Source organism: Anolis carolinensis, chromosome 1 (assembly GCF_035594765.1).
Source record: "Anolis carolinensis isolate JA03-04 chromosome 1, rAnoCar3.1.pri, whole genome shotgun sequence".
Classification (NCBI taxonomy): domain Eukaryota; kingdom Metazoa; phylum Chordata; class Lepidosauria; order Squamata; family Dactyloidae; genus Anolis; species Anolis carolinensis.
In genome coordinates this window covers 332,044,555-332,060,147 of record NC_085841.1, presented here as the reverse complement: position 1 = coordinate 332,060,147, position 15,593 = coordinate 332,044,555, and the positions used below count along the sequence as shown (strand labels likewise).

The following is a 15,593-nucleotide window of genomic DNA, read 5'->3' as shown; positions in this document are numbered from 1 at the left end:
GGATAAGAGGGATCATCTCACCTCTGTAGTTTATCATATACCATGCAGCTGTGGACAAGTCTACATAGGGACCACCAAATGCAGCATTGCCCAGACACGAATCAAGGAACATGAACGGCACTGCAGACCAAGTCAACCAGAGAAGTCAGCCATAGCAGAGCACTTGATGAACCAACCTGGACACAGCATATTATTTGAGAATACACAAATGCTGGACCACTCTAACAACCACCAGATGAGACTACACAAAGAAGCCACTGAAATCCACAAGCATGTGGACAATTTCAACAGAAAGGAGGAAACTGTGAAAATGAACAAAATCTGGCTACCAGTATTAAAAAAAAACTATAAAACTATATCAGGACAGTAAATAAAGAACAACAATAAGAAGACAGGGGAATTCCAGACATGAAACAATCAGGGCCAGCTAATCACCTCCCAACAAAGGATTCCCCCAGGCAGGAAGCAGCCAAGCTTTGAAGCTGCAAGGCTATTCAATACTAATCAAGCTAGCCAATTGCAACATTCACACTTGCCTCCAACAGACAACAGTTCTTTCTCCCAGCCTAGACATTCCAGATATATAAACCCCACTTACGTAGTTTCCAACAAACCTCAAAACCTCTGAGAATGCCTGCCACAGGTATGGGCAAAACGTCAGGAGATAATGCTTCTGAAACATGGCCATACAGCCTGGAAAACTCACAGCAACCCAAAGAAAGGAAGGACACTGTGTATGAGGGAAAGGGAGGAAGACAAGAGCCACACAAAAAATGCAAACCCAGGCAATGCCATGTTGTGTTTAGAATTACCTTTAAGCTATATGTATAAGATGCATATGAAACAAATGGAATCTGTATGTGCGTGTAAATATATATATATACGAGTGTGTATGTATGTGTGCCGTCCGCCGGACAATAAAAAAACTATAAAACTGAAACGTGCTGTCCTTTATCCGGGCGAACTGCAAATCCCTATAAGCTGTCCTATAGATATTGAACGACTGAGTCTGGATAACTTCAAAAAAGAATGTTTATTCATACAAGGTTGTAAACCTGGCACAGATCTTAAAGTTGCAGAAAATGAAACAAATTTCTATGGGTTTTAGTCACAGAATTATCCCTGGTTCCAGAAGGCAAAAGTGATTATAAAACCACTATACCCTAATCACGCTGCCTATATTAGAAGGAGAAACTCTTTCCTTCCCTATCTTTACAGCAAAGATTAGTTCTAGAAGCGATGGAATAACTTTGCTCCTCTAACTAGATTTCCTATTCCAGATCAATATAATTCAATACTTATCTAATTTGGATAGGCTTAGATTGGCCTGGTTTTGAGGATGATTTGTCCCAGTTAGCCTTGCACAGCTCCAGCACGTTGGAAGACTATAGCCAGAATGAAACTCTAAAATGGAGACTAGACCCTGGTAAAAAGGGCGGTCCTAAGATGTTGCACTCTTTGACCAATCACTGCAAAGAAAACTGCAGCCAGCTCTTGCAGACTTCAAGCCACCTTTCCTGGGCTTTGCAGCCAAAGGCTGAAACAAAATGCAAAGGAGGGAAAACAAACGACCAATAAGTAAGGCAAACCATCGTCCTGGGGGACGGAACACTCCCCGCTAAATTCCCAGGATGTGGGAATTTACCAATCAAAAACATACAAACACCTTTGTATACACAACAATACAAACACTAGAACTTTAAACATCTCCAATAAGCAACACGAGGTCACTAATTGGTCTGTCCAGGACAGACATTTTGTCCTTACTATGAGTCTTTACTTGAACTTTTCTAACCTTACCGTCAGGGCAAGGAAAGGTCTTTAGTATAATGCCCATAGGCCAGGCATAGCGGGGCAAGTCTTTGTCCTTTGGCAACACAAGGTTTCCCACCTTGGCATTGTCCTTTGGGGTTTGCCAGAGTCTTCTGGTTGGAAGCTGGCTTAAGTATTCGGCCTTCCACCTCTTCCAGAAGTGGTTGGCTAAGGTCTGCACATGCAAAATTGGTGCCACAGTCCGACCAAATTAACTTAATCGGCCCTCTGAGGGCTACAAACTTTTTCAAGGCATTTATGAATGATGAAGTGTCCATTCCCTCTGCAACCTCTATATGGACAGCTCGTACTGACAAACAAGTAAACAAAACCGCACATCTTTTGTTATTTACAACACCACCCCTGGTTTTCCTAGTGACAACCTCCCAAGGACCAAACACATCGATTCCCACATGGGAAAAGGGTGGGTCTGTCAAAGTCCTATCCTGAGGTAGTTCTGCCATCAACTGACTTTGACAGTTTCGCCTAAGGCGCCTGCATTTAACACATTTGAAAATACAACTGTTGACCAACCTTTTGGCATTAACTACCCACAGACCTTCATTTCTAAGGGCTGCCTCAGTTAGAGTTCTACCCTGATGATGGATCCTTTCATGGTGATGCCGAACGAGCAGCAATGCAGTGTGACTATTAGGGGGTATGATGATGGGGTTTTTTATGCACGCCTTGAGTTTAGCTTTGGCTAACCTTCCTCCAACTCTCAAAATACCCTCCTTGTCTAGAAATGGGTTTAACTCATTTAGAAGACTTTGATTAGGGATGTTGAGCCCTTGCTCTAGCCTAGCTATTTCCTGCTTGAAAGCAGATCTCTGCACTGACTTGAATATGACGCTCTTAGCCTTTATCATATCCTGGACCTGTAAAGGCTCACTATCTTTGCAAGCTAAACGATGTATAAGCCTAGCTACTGCTCTAAGAAGACTGTGCCACTCCGAAAAACGTTCAAAACGGTGTGGTTCCAGGCAAGATCTTTGGCCCATCTTGATTTCTGTGGTTGATTTGCAGGCTTTCACCTCTGCACTTCGTGAGACTTGAGCATTCATAATGTCCGAAAACCTTTGCTCATCTTTCGAGAGCGCTGTGGCTTCGTCTCTCTCAGAGACTTTGAAAATGGAGGAATACTCTGGAGTTATTGCTTGGCAGTAGACTGAGATGTGACTTAGGCAACTGCGCACAAGTGTAGGACGTCCACCTTTAAGCACCTGTGCTTGATTGGAGTCCAACGACGATGGTGGGTGCATCTTGTTTATGCACACTGGGCCTGTAACTGTCCAGCCTAGTGGTAGCAGCTGAGCAATGGGCGCCCCTGGAGGTCCCTTAACTTGGTCGTTCACATAGAACAAGTTCGGACAGTCCGCACCAAGCAGAAGGGCAATGTCCACATCTGGACGGAAAGCAGGTATGGCATTCTTTAATCGTCGCAAATGTGGATGAGCCTCCACAACTTCTCTAGTTACAATTTGTTTTTTGTTCCGAGGGATGGAGGAACACTCAATCAGGTCTGGCAACTTGAACTGCCCCTTCTGGTCGCAAGAGGAGACAACAAAGCCAGATGCTATGCGACCCTGCAACTTCTTTTTTCCTGCACACGTGGACATGGTGTAGTCGACCGTCTGGGTTTTTATGTCAAACAGTTGGAAAAACTCTGGAGTCGCCAGGGAGGCGTCGCTTTGTGAATCCAAAGCCACGTAAAGTCTCTTTTTAAGCCAAGGTCTTCTGGCTGGATATACATCTGCTAGGCAGATGGGATGGCAGACTCTGAACTGGTGCACGTCAGAGCATAGTTCAGTACAGGCGACCGATGGAGCATCCTCCTGCATCCGTGACGCGGTCTGCATGTTGGTGGCTTCAGTAGATGACCCTTCTTTGGAAGACGTGTCCCCTTTGGCGCGGGAGACAGCGTCAGAGTTGTGCATCGCGGTGCAATGCTTAAGGCTGTTACACCTTGCGCATTTGACGTCCTCTTTGCAGTTGGAAGCAAAGTGAGGAGTTGCTCCACAGCACCTAAAACATATGCCCAGCTTCTGTACAATCTGTTGTCTTTCTTTATAAGGCTTCTTGCCAAATTCCCGGCAGTTGGCCAAACTGTGAGGCTTTTGGTGAATGGGGCAGAGTACCTCCTTTACTTCTGACCTGGTTTTGTCAGTCTTGTGTTGAGTTTCGACTGCCTTTACGCTGACAGGTCTATTGGCCTCTCTAGGTGGTTTCTTGTCCACTTCAGGTGCCTTCTCTGGCTGGGTCCCTTGGTATAAGGTGGGGAGGCCCGTCTGTGGATCATTCCTTTCTCTGGCCGCCCTGGTGATGAACTGGACCAAATGAGAAAATGGAGGGTATGCCTGGGAGTGGGCCTCCTTGTAGTTGAAGACCTGTTTCCCCCAGTCTTCCTGCAGGGCAAAGGGAAGTTTGTCCAGAATCTGCCGCTGGGACAGATGCTGATCGAGGCACTGCAGTCCAGGCAACTCTGGATTCTCCTTGGCCGACTCTAACTCTGCAAGAAGATCACTGAGGTCCCACAAGAGCTTGCAGTCCTTGAGCTTTAAGGTTGGGAACCTTTGCAGCTTGTCCATTAGAGATGCTTCAATCTCCGTGCTAGCTCCATACCGCTGATGTAATCTGTCCCAGGCCTTTTCCAAGGCTTTGTCGGGATCAGCTACATGGGCTGAATATATTCTCTTAACTTGAGAAGATGATGCTGGACCCAACCAGGCGCCTAGCAGGGTCAGCTCTTCTTCAGGCAACAACTTTAAGTCTCTAATTGCCCTCTTGAAGGTAACCTTCCAGAGAAGGAACTCTTCAGGCTTGTCTGAAAACTTTTCGACTCCCTTGTCCTTGAGGTCTCTTTTGGGACTTCTAAGGATCGAGACGAGTTGGGATTCTGGTGTTGACAGTGTCTTATGTGGCGTTGGCTGCTGCAGGGAGAAATCCCGTGCTCCTGGTGTCGACCTTTGACCCTTTGGAGGGAAGGCATCGTCTGTAGACGGACAGATGGTTCCTTTTGGACTTGCTTGTAGGGCCCAATTGGTGATAGGCTTTGATGGTTTGGCTGACTGCTCGGGAATCTTAGTAGGAGGCACAGGCAAACTGAGCAAAGAGGAGCTCCCCGCTATGACGCTTTGAACTTCCGGCAGCCCGAAGGCAACTTTAGGGCCCTGTTCTGACCGAACGGAGAAGTCTTCATGTTCCTCGTCAGAAAGCTGGCTGTTTAAGCTATTAAGATGCACAAGCACCTTGGAAGAAGGGTCCTGCTTCGGCAACTGACTTACATTTTCTTCTGTGAGCTGCCCACTTAGGACCTTGGCCAAAGTCTCAGCCTTTACCTTTTTGGCAGTAGCATCCATCCTTATTCTAAGCATTTCTATTTCACATTGCCTTTGGGCCTGTTCTATTTGGAGTCGCTGTTCCTCCTCTTTAAGGTGGAAAGTGTGGTCAGCTGCTTTTGCATCAGCTTCCGCCTCCGCAACCTTGCTCTGTAGCTCCAGACGTGCAGCCTCCTTAATGTGCAAGGCAGCTAGGGAAGAGATGGCACTCCCAGCAGCAGAAGACTTGCTAGAGTGGCTGTGTTTAGACGATGCACGCTCCCTTAGCTTAGATACCTGGCTAGAGCGGTTGGACTTAAGACTAAGTGCCACAGCAGGTGATTTTAAAAGATTGGTCTCATGGCTGCATAAGGAAGACTGATTTCCTTTTGGCTCAGACCTTAGATTAACAGATGGAGAACTAAATTCCAAGGCATCTAGAATTGCCCTCACCTTATTTTCTTTCTCATTAGTGTCAGCTAAGACACTCACTATTTCTAACTCTGAATCCTTGGCGTTAATGCGCTCGAGGACCTGGACTATCTTAGACACCAAACCCCTCCAAATACCGAAGGTCTCTTCAAGGTCTGTCTGTAATATGGATGGCACCCTTGTAATACCCAAGCTCTCAATTCTGTCCATTAATGTTACAATTCGCTCCCATGCCGAACCTAACCTCACATGGAGGAGCTCCTTTTCATCTATTAGATGGGCTAGCATCTTGGCTGAAGGGTGCTTTATCCTTTGGGGCCTTTCATTCCTACTTTCAGCCTCAGAAGGAGGTATACCATCTGCATCATCTTGAAATTGCATAGACATTATGTATTCTTAATAGCAAGTAAATTTACAACAAAGGCAAATGCAATATACCTGCAAGTAAATTTACAATAAAAGCAAATTCAATATATAATACAATTCACAGCACTTAACCATAGCAATATATATCACTAAGTAACTATACTTTACAAAGATTGTGACCTTTGGCGCCAAACTTTGGTAGGCAAGCTGCAAAATGCCAACTGACAGCAACTTGCCACTTGATACCTCCCTTGCCCGAGTGACGTAAACTGCCAAAATGGCGACTTCGCCAAATTTTCAAGCACCTTGCGCTCCGCGGCTCGAGGCCTGCCGCCGAAGGAGCACCGAGGCTGGCTTTGGAAAGGAGGAGAGAAGAGACGCCTCCTCCCCGCTGTGAAGGGAGGTCACCACCGCAGGTCAATGAGGCAGGTCACCACCGCAGGACGATGAGGCAGGTCACCACCGCAGGACGATGAGGCAGGTCACCACCGCAGGACGATGAGGCAGGTCACCACCGCCAGGCGATGAGGCAGGTCACCACCGCAGGACGATGAGGCAGGTCACCACCGCAGGACGATGAGGCAGGTCGAAGCCGGCCGAGTGCTCCGGCCGAACTCGCAGCAGCGTTGCCAGGCCTGTCCAGGTTCTAGCCTGGTTCTGGTGGGCTTCACGCCTCAGAGCCAGCCAAAGAACTGTCGCTGGTGCTCCGCGGCTCGAGGTCTACCGCCGAGGGAGCCCTGGACGTTGCTGGGAACTGCACAGCCTGTGCAAACCCAGAAAGCCACTGGGCCACGTGCGCACACGCGAGCCAAATAGCAAGGAAATAGAGCCCCACTATTTGACTCCTTCAGGTCTGAGAGCGGGCTCCACTGCCTCAGACGCTGGTAGAGTCTTTAGGTATGCAGACTGAGCTCAGGCGGAAAAGCCGCGGCCTAAACTAAACTTCCTAAACTATAAAAAACTATAAGCCGTGCAAGCTAGCTCAAGCGGAAAAACCGCTGATCTACCTCAAAACTGTGCCGTCCGCCGGACAATAAAAAAACTATAAAACTGAAACGTGCTGTCCTTTATCCGGGCGAACTGCAAATCCCTATAAGCTGTCCTATAGATATTGAACGACTGAGTCTGGATAACTTCAAAAAAGAATGTTTATTCATACAAGGTTGTAAACCTGGCACAGATCTTAAAGTTGCAGAAAATGAAACAAATTTCTATGGGTTTTAGTCACAGAATTATCCCTGGTTCCAGAAGGCAAAAGTGATTATAAAACCACTATACCCTAATCACGCTGCCTATATTAGAAGGAGAAACTCTTTCCTTCCCTATCTTTACAGCAAAGATTAGTTCTAGAAGCGATGGAATAACTTTGCTCCTCTAACTAGATTTCCTATTCCAGATCAATATAATTCAATACTTATCTAATTTGGATAGGCTTAGATTGGCCTGGTTTTGAGGATGATTTGTCCCAGTTAGCCTTGCACAGCTCCAGCACGTTGGAAGACTATAGCCAGAATGAAACTCTAAAATGGAGACTAGACCCTGGTAAAAAGGGCGGTCCTAAGATGTTGCACTCTTTGACCAATCACTGCAAAGAAAACTGCAGCCAGCTCTTGCAGACTTCAAGCCACCTTTCCTGGGCTTTGCAGCCAAAGGCTGAAACAAAATGCAAAGGAGGGAAAACAAACGACCAATAAGTAAGGCAAACCATCGTCCTGGGGGACGGAACAGTATGTATGTATATATATATATATATGAATGACAAATGGTGTCCTCCCTTGCCACTAAACAACAAAAGTACAAGCCCCAGAACCTAGAAATTTGGCAGCACAATCCACCGTCCTTGCCCCTACGTTCCGACAACAAAAAGAAAAGAAAAATAAAGTCCTAATTAGAGGAAGAGGAATAATTGTCTTTAGCCAATTGCTGCCAGTTAGAAGACTAAGCTCCGCCCACTTGGTCTCCTAGCAACCTACTCAGGCCTCACTCTCTCTTCCACACTGCCTATAAAATACAGATTATCTAATTTGCACTGGATTATATAGCATTGTAGACTCAAGGCCCTTCCACACAGCTATATAACCCATTTATAATCTTATATTATCTGCTTTGAACTGGATTATCTTGAGTCCACACTGCCATATAATCCACTTCAGTGTGCATTTTATTCAGCTCTGTAGAAGGAGCCTCATATAATCCAGTTCTAAGCAGATAATATAAGATATACAGTAGAGTCTCACTTATCCAACATAAACACCCTGGCAGAACATTGGGTAACTGAATATGTTGGATAATAAGAAGGGATTCAGGAAAAGCCGATTAAACATCCCATTCCCTCACGACCCTATCTGCTGCCAAACTGCCATCCATGTCTATGCCAGGCATGCTCAGAGATTATGAGATCTGTTTGAAAACAGACAAGTGGGAGGTTTATTTCTATCTCACCAATGATATCCAGGATGGGACAACTCTGATCTGTCTCAGGCGACTGTGAATGTTCCCCTTGGCCACTTTGATTACCATTGAATGCCCTTGCACCTTCAAGGCCTGCCTACTTTCTGCTTCGGAGAGGAATCCTTTGTTGGGAGATGTTAGCTGGCCCTCAGTACATCATGTCTGGAATTCCCTGATTGCTCAGTGCTGTTCTTTAGTTAACTGTCCTGATTTCACAGATTTTTTAAATACTGGGAGCCACATTTTGTTCATTCCAGGCAGACAGGAACCATCCAGGCTTTGAAGCTACAAGGCTATTCAGTGCCAATTCCAACATTCACACTTACCTAAAGCAGACAACAGTTCTTTCTTCCACCCTGGTCATTCCACAGATATATCAACCCCACTTCCTTTTGTTACAACACATTTCACAACCTCTGAGGATGCCTGCCATACATGCAGGCGAAACATCAGGAGACAATACATTTGGAACATGACCAGGCAGACCACAGAACTCAGAGCAACCCAATACAAAGAGAAACAAAAATACTAAAATAAATACAAAAACTAATAAAAAAACAAAATAAAATAATACAATTAAAAAAACATAAATAAAAATAATATAATCAAATAATAAAATATAATACATACAAATAATAAAATAAAATAATAAAAACACAAATAATAATGAAAGAATAAAAATAATACAATAAAAATAATAAAAAACACTAAAAAATAATTTAAAACACTAAAAATTAATATAATACTATAACAGAAAATAACTAAAAATAATACAAGAAAATAATAAAATATAATAAATAAAAAAGATAAGTTACAATAAAATTAACAAATACTAATAACGTCAAATAAAAATTCCACAACAATTTTTAACCAATACCACCACCACTTTGCCACAGCAACGCGTGGCTGGGCACAGCTAGTATATATATATATACTGTATGTGCAAAACACACACATACACATACAAATGTCATTTATGTTTCATATGAATATATATATATATATATATATATAGGCATTCCAAAATATGAAGCAAATCCAAAATCCTTCTGGTCCCAAGCATTTGGAATAAGGGATACACAACGCATATTACTGATAATATCAAATACAAGCGTCACTCTAAGCAATCCTTTGAGCCCATCTACTCATTTTCATCAGTTGGCAACATCAATTCGCATTACTGTTACAGTAATCCATATCTTCCATACTCCAACATAGTCCTCATAAAGGCTTTCTTTCCTTGCTGACTAGTTAAACCTTTAATTTCTACTTGAGTCGGAATTTTTGGCTAGTAAGTTCCACTCTGTACAGAAGCGTGTGTCGAATCCAGCTGTTATTCTGGTCCTTCAAGCCACCACATCCCGCTCTGAGTGCGGCGCATGCGCAAAGGTGTCGCAATCGATCATCCCCGTCTGTAACCGACTCCGCGTAAACACTACAATTCCCAGCATGCCCCTGGCTTCCGGGCAAGTTCCGTTGCGGCTTGTCGTTCAGCACCGGGCCTTCGAAGGTGGAGGAAGAAGGAGAGCGGCAAGATGGCGCTGACCAGGTGAGTTTTGTTGCTGCGAAGCGGAAGCTTATCAGAAATAGGAGACCGGTATCCATCCCCTTCCCTGGGCCTTTGACGGGAAACCCTCTATTATTTACTTCCGTGGGCTGTGAGGGGATTTCGGTGACGGAGGAAAGGCTCGAGGGAGGCCTAGGCCGCTACGGGCATTCTCCCCTCAAAGTCTGTATTTATGGTATTCTGGTGGACAGCCTTTCAATATTTCAGTGTGCTTCCAAATTAAAAAAATAGTCAATAGTGGTTTGCGTGAGAGGCCGGCCCTCCAGAAACAAAGAGGTGAAGGCCTTGGTGTTCAATAAAGATAAGCAGGGAGCCATTGTAACCTGAAGTGGCGTTGGGTTGGCCCAGGCATGGGCAAACTTCGATCCTCCAGGTGATTTGGACTCAAACTCCCGGAATTTGCCCATGCCTAGGTTGGCCTCTTTGACCCCTTCCACACTGTCCCCATATCCCAGGATCTGATCCCAGACTATCTGGCAGTGGAGACTCATATAATCCAGTTTAAAGCATATGATCTGGGATCAGAACTTGGGATATAGGGCAGTGTAGAAGGCAGCTTTGAGGGCCGCAATAGGAACGCTTTTGCCCAGTGTGTGAGTTGTAGTTCTACAAGACTTTCTTGACCTTTGCCAAAGAGTCCTTGTGCCTCATCAAACTACACATCCCACGATTATTATTTTTTTAGCATTAAGCCATGGCAACAAAAGTGGCATCAAGCTGCTTTCTTCCCACAGTGTAGAGCAGGCATGGACAAACTTCAGCCTTCCAGGTGTTTTGGACTTTAACTCCCACAATTCCTAACAGCCAGTCCAAACACCTGGAGGGTTGAGGTTTGCACATGCCTGGTGTAAAGGCACCAAATAATAATAGTAATAATAATAATAAACTTTATTTATACCCCACCACCATCTCCCAGGGGGACTCAGGGTGGCTTTAAAAGCACTCAAATGTGCAACACACAAAATACAAATATTGCAGAAACAATAATATAAACCATAACAGCCAACATAAATATATCACTTCACAAATACCCCCTAGTTAAAATCAGTAAAATAAAGCAATAGCTGCAGGTATAAAACAATAGTCAATCTCAGTCATGTAAAGTGCTTGATGAAATCTGTGGGTCATCACATATGTTCATTAGGTTTTCAGAGCGGGGGGGGGGGAGGCATTCCAAAAATTTGGGGGGCACCACCGAGAAGGGCCTCTCTCTAGTCCCCAACAACCACACTTGGAACAGAGGTGGGGCGGAGAGAAGAGCCTCCCTGGTAGATCTTAAGGCCCACACCAGTTCATAGAAAGATATGCGGTCCCGAAGATAGGCTGGACCAGAAGCATATAGGGATTTATAGATATTAACTTGGACTTTGAATTGGAACCAGAAACTCATCACCAGCCAGTGGAACTGCTTTAATAGGGCATTTTGTGCTCCCTATAATCAGCTTTAGTTAATAATCTGGCCGCCGAACTTTGTACTAACTTCAGTTTCCGAGCTGGCTTCAGAGGCAGCCCCACGTAGAGTGCATTGCAGTAGTCCATTCTAGATGTAATTAAATTGTCTACTGGGATTTGTAGTTTGCCACAGAAAGTTGAAAGTATAACTCCCAGGATGCCATATCACTGAGCTGTGGCAGCTAAAGTGGTGTCAAACTGCATCAATTCTCCAGTGTATATGCCCCCTGGGAGACTCAGTCTCTGTTCTTGTCCTCATCCTTAGAGAGGACAGTTGCCCCACTTTCTCTTCAAGGTGTCAAAACAATTGCTGGCTTGTGGCAGTCCTAAGGTGAACCAATCACAGGGTGTTCTTGAAAAGATTTGTTCAGAGGGGATTTGCCTTTGACTTCCCCAAAGGCTGAGAGAGGGGCTTGACCAAGGCCACACAGTGTGTTTCCATGACTGAGTAGGGATTCAAACTCAGGTTTCCAGAGTCATAGTCAAAATGTTACATCAAGCTGGCTCTTTGCATTGGAAATACAGTCCTAATGTGGAACTTATCTCCCCGTTGTATACCAGCTCTGCAGTAATGATTTCAAGGGACCCACTTCTTCTGTAGTGTGTGTTATCCATAAGAATCTAATAGTAGATGCTAGTAGCAGTCACAGGTTGTGTTCTTAAGAACAGTTCATGGCCCTGAAAAGCCAGCCTGAAGAGTGCGCTTTCTGCTTATCCATTGTTTTCCCGTAGACCTAGAAGTCAAGCAAATGAAAATACCTTCTCTGATTTAATAATAATAACTTTATTTTTGTATCCCGCCTCCATCTCCCCGAAGGAACTTAGGGCGGCTCACAAACCCAAACAACAACAGATTAAAATACAGATCAATGCATTAAAACATAATAATTACATAAAAACATAATCAACATCAACAACAATTAAAAACTTGGACAATAATAATAACTGGACTTTCCAAGGTAAAATAAGTAAACTCTAGGTGGGGCTTCTGAGATATAAGGATAATCAGAAAGCGGGGGGAGGAGGGGGGGAGGCAATCTCAGTATACACTGAACCCAAAGGTGAGGGAATGGTGATAAAGTGCACTATCAGAATAGAGATCCAGAAGAAGAGTTTAGTTTCTCACTTTAAATAAAACCCATGACACTGAAGCCATAGATCAGAGCCTGCCAAACTGCGTCATCATTGTGTAGGCTACAGTGTGTAGGTGTGTCACGTAAGCATAAAGAGAAATGACAGAAATCTTGGAAATACGTTATTATCTTATAAATCATATATTTTTAAAAATATAAATGAAAACTAGTTTGGTGTCCCCATTCATTTTGTTATTACAATTTATGTAGGTGTCAGCATCTCTTATAAGGGATTGGTTTGACCTTGCTAGTAAAACTGACTTACTGTGTCATGAAATGATGCATGTCTAAAAAAGCTTTGCCATAGATGTTTGCTGTTTCTGAATGTCTGTGGGGAAAGCCCATTCAGAAACGGAGCCTTTTCTTCTATATGTACCATACAGCTTGGTTGGTGGTAGTGAATAAGTAAAATGAAAATACTTACTTTTAAAAATAAGGAATTTCCAGAAATTTCAAAACATTATAAAGGAAATGGTCATGTATGCAAAATTTATTTTCATATCAAATTTAAATTTAATTTTATTCCATTAACCACATAAATGTTTCACTCATAATTATTCAAGTATACCACTATTTAAGTCATCTTATAATAGAAAATTCATAGTTTTGGACAAATAAAATTGTAAATGGTGTAGTACAGAGAGCTCTGAGCTGCCGAACTCTTGTTATCTAAGCATGTTTATCTTAGTTTTTGCCATATTCCAGGTAGGTGGAAATGGAAACAAACCATGAACTTTGTTGTTGTTTTTAAAGTGGATTTTGATAGAACAGACACATGAAATCGCAGTGTAAAAGACAAATCTAGTAGCATATTTTGCATGCATCAATAGCACATTATCATCACAAGCAGTAAAAGTCCCATAAATGCTCCAAAAAGGAACATAGCAGAACCTACTAGGTGCAAAAATGTTTCTTGAATTTGATAAGTGTTGTATATGCTTATTAGATACCCATGAATTTGTTTGTGTTTGGCTGTCTTGCATTAGATGCTGTTTATTGAATAAAACATTGCCTTTAAAAGTGGGCAGTCTTTTTGAAAGAAAATATTTCATCTGAATCCCCCCCCCCCCCCAATTTTACTCAAAGTTCCACTTTTATCACTGGAATGATTGAAAAATTGTCTGAGGGGAGAAATGAGGAACTATTTACCTAAAACATTCCACTGCCTTCGCATCTCTGATCAGTCCTCATGCCAGCCAAAATTTATGGACTCTTGTGTAGCATTGTCCTGGTTTATGAAAAGCTGGCATAGTTCTGAGTTTAATTACAAGGTACAAAAATCTTCAAAGAGGGTGTCCCTAGTTGCAAATGCCATCTTGCTCTAAAGATCAGGACTGTGCTAATATTGCATTTAGTTTCTCATAGACTATAGCATATCAGTTTCTTTGTCAAAATCTGTGATAGCAAACGTTGCATGTGTTGTCTTACATTGTATGCAAATAGTAATTTTTCTTCTGTATTTGCTTAGTTTTTTACCAGCACCAACTCAGCTATCACAGGACCAGCTGGAACTAGAAGAAAGGGCAAGATCACAAAGAGTAAGACAGACTGCATTGGTGTCATCACGAAGGGAACCTCCCCCTTACGGTTATCGGAAAGGATGGATACCCCGAATGCTAGAGGTAAATAGTATCATACACTACTTTTGTAATGAATATCTTTGAAAATATAGTCCTATCTTATAAGAAAGCCAATAATGAGTTTTCCCACTTTGCATCTCATTGGTTGTTTGTTGAGACAGTATTGATGCCTGCCCATCCATCACCCTCCCATCCCCACGGTTGAACCCAAGATTAAAAGATTTATTGGGAAGTTAACATAAGGTGCTTCTTATTTTCTGTCCTCTGTTGGAAGTAGAATTAGACTGGCCCTTGCTGTAATGATGCAGAAGGATTCATATGTTCCAGTGTAACCGAATAATTTAGAGGGATGATTCATTGTGAGGCAGAAGCATTTTAATTTCTGAATGTACTCCTCTTTCACAGAATTCAACTTAATTATTGCAGGAGTATCTCTGTCACAGTAATAAATGTGCAAGAAATTTGATCTGTGAATGATGAAAGCTAACAAAAAGTAGAATCTAATTTAGTCTTTCCACTAAATGGGATTGGGGAAACTCCCTGCAACCCTCTTGTGGATTGCCCAATGTTTCCCTCTAAGGAACACAACAAGATGGGAATGGGGGAGGTTGTAGGGGAAGAGCCAGAGGAGATTGTCCTGTTGTATAAGCAGATGTCCATTTATGTTGCTGGATTTAGATTTTTTAAAACAAGTTTTAGAAATAATCCTAAACCTAAGAATTGTTTGGTTTATTACATTTCCCAAATATTCTGGCACCTGTTGTGCAGTGCATTTACTAGAAAGTTATGATGGAATTCAAGTTGGTTTCGGCCCTTGAATTAACATTCCGTCTGTACTGTACATTTATTATAAGATCCTAGGTAAGTCATTATTTCTTGGTTTTGGTTCCCCCATGTGTGAAATGGAAATAAAATGCTTCGTGTGACTGGTGTGACAGCCTGCATGTTAATGATGGCAAAGGACACTAAAAAATCTTTAAGAACCAGTAGCAATAATAAGTTTAGAAATGTCTTTGGGAATTGTACAAAGATGTCAAAGAATCCATTCTTCCATAGTTTGTGCTTCAATCAGTTTCCAGTTTGACCAAACAATATTCTTGCTACTGTTATCATATTTACCATTTATTTATTTATTTACAACATTTATACCCTGCCCTTCTCACCATCCAGTTCTTCATCTGTAATATACTGCAGAAGCTTTTTGATACTGTTCCAAAATCATCTCTCTTTTTTTCAATTAACATACATTTTAGACCAATAGCTTTTCACTTTCTTGCAAGTTCACCCTTTTGGAAAAAAGACCCCTCGTATGACAAACCTAACATTATTAGAAATAGTTGTAGACATTTTTGACAGTTCCTTTGGAGTTATGTGTACATTATCTTATTCATACTCTCTTTTAAAATACTGTACAAGGTAAGTTTTATATCTTTAGCCCAGATTTTTCCCCATACAGCCATTTGAACATTATAGCCCAAATTTT

The 15,593-nt window shown here is 42.7% G+C and overlaps 1 protein-coding gene across 1 annotated transcript in view; it reads left to right on the top strand.

The window, feature by feature from the left end:
- The first annotated feature begins 9,773 nt into the window (after window positions 1–9,773).
- Window positions 9,774–15,593, top strand: part of snw1 (SNW domain containing 1) — a 22,914-nt gene continuing 17,094 nt past the window's right edge. Inside the window, exons 1-2 of the mRNA XM_003214366.4 lie at window positions 9,774–9,927; window positions 13,999–14,152. Coding sequence (XP_003214414.1) covers window positions 9,914–9,927; window positions 13,999–14,152 — 168 coding nt within the window. The 5' untranslated portion in view covers window positions 9,774–9,913. The remainder of the gene's footprint in view (window positions 9,928–13,998; window positions 14,153–15,593) is intronic.